Raw genomic sequence first — 7193 nt, 5'->3', positions numbered from 1 at the left:
GGGAAATTAATGATCACAAGGTCAAGGCTGCTCTTCCACCCCCGGAAACGAAAATCGAATCACGTCGAGACGTAACGACGGACATTAGAACACGTAGGAAGATCGACGTTGGGACTTACTACCGAAGATTTTGTATCACCGAACTAGAATCCCGGCTTCGTTATCGTAATTTTTGCGAAAACGAGGGTTAAGACGGGCCTTTGACTGTCACGCCGAAATCACGTGTTTTATTCAAGATTCCACGGGAGTATTTTTATTATTCAAAGTATACAATGGCAAAATAATAATAAATTGCTGATGTGAGACAACATTTTTACCCAATGCAGCGATTATTTTAGGGTGACCATCGTATCGCCTTGGTAACGGTGGACAATTGACCAACTGTCAATTTTCGTTCAATTTTTACAATCGTAAAAATGTTTAAGCGCTCTAATCACCAATGACCACCGTGTCGTTACAGGGGAAACCATGGCCGATCATACATGACCAACGTGGCAGTCAAAGCGTTAATCGGAAAAGGTATGCTCGTTCTCGACTCGACGATTTATTTAACGCGCGTGTACGCGATATACTTGTACCCCCTGAGAAGCAACGCGGATCTAATTAAAATTAATCCGCCGTTATTAGTTTTTAATTCTGCCGCGCAAGGAGCTTCCGATTACGAAACGACCCAGTTAAGGGATTAAACGACGTCGGAGGAACCGAACGTAGTATCAAAGCGTAAAATCAAACAAGCCTTCCGTTTTCTCCACGCGTCCCCGGTAACGTAATAACCAGCCGAGAATGCAACGAGGAATCAAAGAGATAACCCGCGCCGAGGCTGGGGAAAGTTGAAAAAATAAGAAGGGAAGAAAAATCGCGTGGAATAGCGTGTAACTTAAATTGAACCGGCGCTCGGCTATTTAGCCAATTTCCCCGCGGCCAGCCTTCCAGAATCGCCAAACGATCCCCGACGAAACTTCGATCGACGTGCTACTCGACGTTTCCCCGTCCGATTTTCCACCCCCTCCTTCCCCCATTAAATCGGAGGGAGAACGAAACGGCTACGAAATAATTAAAGGAGAAGAAAACGAGAAGAAAAAGAGAAACAGAGAGATATCGGGGTTGAAAAAGGGGGGTCGAAACGCGTGGAAATCGAATTTACCCCGTGTTCTAGAGGAATCGAACGAAAGTGGATCCCCGGTACGCGAATTTCCTCGTCCCGACGGTTTCCGCGAATTTTTCCACCGATTCTCCGACCGGTTCGATCCGCGTTTCCGTGTCTCGAGCTTCGCGCATACGCGAACTCAACGAGGGGTGCGTTTCACGGAAACCCCGCAAGCTCGCATCCGGACTACGTGTTCTATCCGATTAGCCTCTCCTCGATGGATGCACACGCGCGCGCGCGCGCGACAGAGCACGGGGGCGCTAAGATGGCGCAAAGAATGCGAAAGAAAGGGGGAAAAGAGGTCGTTGGAAACGTGGCGAAGTTAGGAATCCGTTGGCCGGTTCCCGTGGCTCTGGAACCAGGGTACCACGGGGAAAGAGGAACGATTCCGGTCCACGGAGATGTTGGTGTACGCACGTACACGCAGCGCCTGCTACGTGACATCAATGATTAAGATGCTTGAGGACGGTCGAGCGAGAACGCGCGTTCTCGACGAACGAACATAAGGAAAAAAAATAGATAAATAAATGAGAAAACGGAGAGATAGAGAAGGGTAAGAAGTGGAGGGTGGAACTCACCCAGCGTCGGCGTTGTGTAGTCCCAGCTCTCTGCGTCGTTCTTGTATACGTTCAGCTTCGTGGGCTGGAAAACGAGAAACAAACGTTAGAACGAGTTTTCGATTAGGGGGGTAAATTAAAAGGAGAGTAATACGAGATTTTCATTTTCTTAACACTTTGGTCTACAACCACGTGCGAGGCTCGTGGTCGGGTTTTCGGGTCGAAACTGATTATCACGAGTGTGGCTCGTGATACATCGATCGGGTCATAATTGACTATCACGGGCATGGCTCGTGATACGTTAATCGGGCCAAAGGTAAATACCACGTGTCGCACTCGTGATTTGTCGATGTGCCCCACGTAAGTCGTGTGCGATCGGTACAATTTCAGACAGATTGGAGTGGTTTAGAAGCTCGGCAATTCTGTTTACGTTTTGGCATCACGCTTTATCGAATTCGCTAACTCCGGATAACGAAAAATTGAAACATTTCCAGCACAAAAATTCGAGGTGCCGAAAGAAAAAAAGATTGGGAAAGTGGATTCAACCGCTTTCACCCGTGAACGCGAATTACCCAATTTTTCGGTACCAATGCGGACATTGCTAGTTTTTGTCAGGGACCGTGCCACGGTTAAGCAAAGCGTATTTAAGAGAAGTATAAAAGGAAAACGTGTTTCGAACTACTCGGAGAAATTCATCACGTAGCGTCCATCGGAGTCCGCGCATTGGTAGTTAAGGATTAAATCTTACGTGGCGATCGAATGAATTCCGGTTCTCCACGTGCTCGCTTTGCCCCTCGGTCTCCTTCGCAACGCGAGAAATCGCGAGGGTATGTTCGCAAAGAAATATATATATATATATTACGTAACATAAAATGCACTTATTCTCGCAACGCGTCATTAACCAACGGCGTCGATAAAACGCTCGATTTAAGTTAGACCCAGGCCAGCATCGAAATCCCTGACGTACGCGTTCCAGGCAGACTCCGAAACGCTTACAAATCGCCCCACAGTGAGGAATATACCCGGTGATCGATCATTCCCCGGCGCGAGCCGAGATCATCCTGGCGACATTAGCGGCCAAGTAGGGCCCGTCTGGAGTTAAGTCCTCGTAATTTCAGACCGGACACGCGTTGAAATTTAACACATTCCGGAGCGCGGTAGCATTCGGCGATCGTGCACCGAATTATTAATATGGGAATTTAACTGCAAGCGCACTTGCCTGTCCCATAAATCCCCGATTAGCTATGCATGTACCGTTGCAAAATGAATTATACAAATACGCAGCCAGTCGACTGCGCGCGGTGGTGGCGAAAAGTGGCGGAGAGGAGAACGAATCGTTGGAAATTACGGATCGTGAGGAAATCTGCGTATCTGAACGACAAACGCTTTAATATCGAAGCGTACGTTAAACTGTTTATTCCGCATGCTCGATGAAACGCATCCGCGCGACATCCGTATTCCTGGCCGTTCGCCACTCTTCTATTAAATTTCGATCAACCCGTCGTTATTACGCGTCACTTTTGTATCCGAGCCCCTTTGACGCGGCTGATACGTTTCCCGTTTTCGCGAACTTTCCTCCCCTTTATCCACCCCCTACGTCGACCTCTCTAGCCACCATTTTCAGCGAAAAAGACGCCGCGTGCACCCTTTATCTAGGGAAAAAGAGTTCCTCGATTTGGTCAAGCTTCGTCGAGTACTCCTCGCAGGTCCTGTGAGTCAGGCCCTTTGTTTTCGGGACGAATGATCAGGATAACAACGACGAAGAAGAACCGGAAACTTTGGAGAAGATCGGACGCAAGATCGACGGGGTAGTTTCCCTCTTTGTCTCGTTCGATGATCCCCATAGTCGACGACGCGTTTGATCGCTGAAGATTTCTTAGGAATCGAGATATTTTTATCTATTTCGCAGCGGTTTCCACGGGAAACGTCTTTTATAGAGAGGAATCAATGGTCGGAGAGAAGCCGGGAAAGAGGAATCGATGGGAGAGCCCCTCCCTGCGGCGATACGTCAACTGCTATCGAAAGCTCGGCCATTTTTTCGCCAGTAGTCTATCCTCGGAACGTGCTCCCTTCGTTTAATCGAGAACTAGCTTCGTCGTCGTTTAAACCGGCGAAAATCGAGAAGCTTTTAAAGCTTCGCAGCGAGAAGATGTCACTGCGAACGATAATGGTCGCTAGACGCGCGATTCGTTACCTCCCACTTGCATTTCTATTTCGAATTATGTCACGTGTAATATCCGTTGCGAAGAACGACTATTAATCCTCTAACGTTAATGACTATTAACCCTCATTCGGCGGACAAAATTCCCGTTAAGAGCGTTAAAACGTGTCGTTTATTTTGCCGTCGAGAGAGCTGAAAGCTGCTCGTAGCTTATTTCGCGTGCGCTTGTACAGTCGGAAAAATGAATACATAAATACGTAGGGAAGAGTATCGAGCTTTGCGGAGTCTCGTGAAGGTCCTTGGTAAAGAAGATGGTCGCTGGGAAGAGATTCGTCGATCTTATATTCATCCGCGAATCGAAAATTTCCAAGATCTCGCGGAAGAAACTGGTATCGCGAGAAACGTCCCAAAAAGACGGACGAAATGCGCCATCGCGATCAACCCGTTGACCATGGCTCGTTCCTCGCCGATCTATGCGTCAAATTTATCGGATTACGACCAGGCGGTCGTGAAGCGTGTCGTAAATTTCCAAGTCTCCTCCCGCCGCGTTTTCAACGATCGTAAAACCGTCCGGTGGCGCTCACAGCTTAACGAATGCCTCGAGTTCCCCTTATTTCTCATAAGGATAATTCCACCGATGGCTACGGGTGCAGGGATCAAAGCGAAATGGCGGGAACGAGGAAGGAAGAGACAGTGGACCAGGGTAAAGCGAGCTGTTGTCAACGTGGATCACCGTTCCAGGCGAAAGTCGCCGGAAGAGACGGGGATCAATGAGAAAAGAATAAAATGGCGGACGAGGAAGACACTGAAACACTATTCGTAGACGATAAACTAATTTTTGAATAATTTTTGGTTAAGGTATAGTGCGATGCATCATAGTTCTTCGCGAGAATCGTCGGAAAATACAGGGACCAATGAGAAAAGAATAAAATGGCGTACGAAGAAGACACTGAAACACTATTCGTAGACGATAAACTAATCTTTGAATAATTCTTAGTTAAAATATAGTGCGATGCATCATAGTTCCTCGCGAGAATCGTCGAAAAATACAGGGACCAATGAGAAAAGAATAAAATGGCGGACGAGGAAGACACTGAAACACTATTCGTAGACGATAAACTAATCTTTGACTAATTTTTGGTTAAGGTATAGTGCGATGCATCATAGTTCCTCGCGAGAATCGTCGAAAGGTGCAGAGACCAATGAGAAAAGAATAAAATGGCGGACGAGGAAGACACTGAAACACTATTCGTAGACGATAAACTAATCTTTGACTAATTCTTGGTTAAGATACAGTGCAACGGATGATAGTTCCTCGCGAGAGTTATTGGAAGATATAGGGACCAATGAGAAAGAAGAAAACACGAAGAAAGTTAGTTAGTTCGGGATAAACCAATGTCTGAATGATTCGTAATCATGGTAGCAAACAGTAGATCATCGTCCAACGCGAGAACCACCGGAAACGCAGAGGAACTCAAGCAAAAACAGCAGAACCGTGGATAAAAATGTCCAAAAGATGGCGTTTACATCGCGATAGACCGATTTCCGAATTATTCGCGATCACAGCAAAGAGTAAGAGCTCTATAGCGCGAAACAAGTCTCCCTTCACAACCGTTCGTGGACAGAATTCGACCAACAAAGTACTCTAACGCGTGAAATTACCGGAAGGATAAATTCGCGACGAAAAAGGACGACCACCGTGATCCCACCACCGTGAGAGATGATAAAATAGACCCTTCTGGGCCTCACGCACCCTAGCCAACGCGCATTCGTTAAAGTTGATCGCGTTTTATCGCGCGACCGAGTGACTGTGGCTTACTCGAACATCCTCAGGACCCATCTCGAAAGGAGATGGAGCCGCCTTATCCGAAAGGCAAATAGATCGCGTCATCCCTGGAACAATGTCCTCTCTCGCCTTACTTTCCATGAATTCAACGACTACTTTGCAAAAGAACGTTCTTTCCTGCGGGAAAATGGACCGCTGAAAGGCTTCTCGGATGGAACTTTTCGGCAAAATAAGCGTCGGTAGAGTCTACTCCCGGTCGCCGATTCGTAAATTCGCGGAGAGAGACAGAATTATGGACGCGATTAAGCGTTCTTGAAGGAGGAGTCGTGACTACGGTTGACAATAACGTCGTTCCCGACGCTTCGAGGGACTCGAGAGCAGCGAATGGCGTGGGATATTTTAATCTCGAGGAATAATCGAAACGAATTTCGAGATTCTTCGAAACGGGGTATCGGGAAATCGACGACACGCGACGACAAAGTGTCACGGAATTTCGTGCAGCTTTCAATTCCCCCGCGAAATGGAGCCTACGACGAGAGCACCCTCGGTTGATAACGCGGTAATATACATCGATCCGATTCTAAATATTTATCCCGATACGGGATGGTTCCGTCAGATATCAGCGACAATGTTCGATGGTAGAATAAAAAATTCGCTGGAAAAAGGGGAGCGAATTCTGTCAGAGGATTTATCCTCTGTCCCTCCGCGTATGAGCGAATATTTCAGGGAAAAATCACCAGATCGGTGAAACAAAAACACGCGTACACCCTCCGCCCGGAACACGGTGGTCCTCGTGTTTGCACGTGTTCTCGGTCCTTTATCAACCCTGGACCGATTCGAAAGAACCATCCAGTTCGCAGACGACTTTTCTCCCGCAAAACGAACGATACCCTGCTCGAGGAAACGTAAATGTAACTCGAAAACAAAACCCGGATGCAAGAAAACGCGAACGGTCTGCTTATTCCGTGATTCCTGACTCGCGATTCGACGATGACTATAATTGCCCTTTGACCCTTCTTGCTCCACTACCGCGGAGTTGATATGTCCTGCCGGGACTATGCATTTTCACGGCGGCGTTTCGCGTGATTTATCGCGGTGCCGGCTGGCGGAAAGGTGGAAAAAGAAAATAAAAAATAAAAATACGCTTTCGCTCTTTTGTCGAGACACTTTTTACCGGATAAAAATTTCGGGCTGTTGCCACGTACTGCGAATCGAAAGAGGAGGAAAAGGATGGAAAAAATAGTAGAGAAAAAAGGAGGAGTAAATAGAGAAAAAGGAAGAGGGCGGATGGAGGAGGAAGAGAAATGGAAAAAGACAGGGCGAGGGGGTGGGGTTAACAGTGAAAATATCGGGCGAAAATAGTTGGCACGCCGCGATGCCACGCTGGAACTTTTGCAAAAGATTTCCGACGCTGCGATGCGCGCTACGGCGCTTCTATTTTTGCTGAAACTTTCATGCCGGGTTCCCCGAACGCGGTGATTTGTGAAGGTTGAAGCCAGCAGACCGTACTTTCGTATGAATTAAACTGTTTTCCTCTTTCCC

At 47.4% G+C, this 7193-nt stretch overlaps 1 protein-coding gene across 2 annotated transcripts in view; it reads right to left on the bottom strand.

Moving 5' to 3' along the window:
- The window catches only part of sm (heterogeneous nuclear ribonucleoprotein L), a 143322-nt gene that overhangs the window by 49052 nt on the left and 87077 nt on the right, over positions 1 to 7193 (bottom strand). For both annotated transcript variants that reach the window (XM_017908764.1, XM_017908765.1), the window contains exon 6: positions 1726 to 1789. In XM_017908764.1, the coding sequence (XP_017764253.1) occupies positions 1726 to 1789 (64 nt within the window). The remainder of the gene's footprint in view (positions 1 to 1725; positions 1790 to 7193) is intronic.

The sequence above is a fragment of the Eufriesea mexicana genome, unplaced genomic scaffold, assembly GCF_001483705.2.
Source record: "Eufriesea mexicana isolate 0111107269 unplaced genomic scaffold, ASM148370v2 scaffold12712, whole genome shotgun sequence".
NCBI lineage: Eukaryota > Metazoa > Arthropoda > Insecta > Hymenoptera > Apidae > Eufriesea > Eufriesea mexicana.
This window is presented reverse-complemented; position numbering and strand designations above follow the sequence as displayed.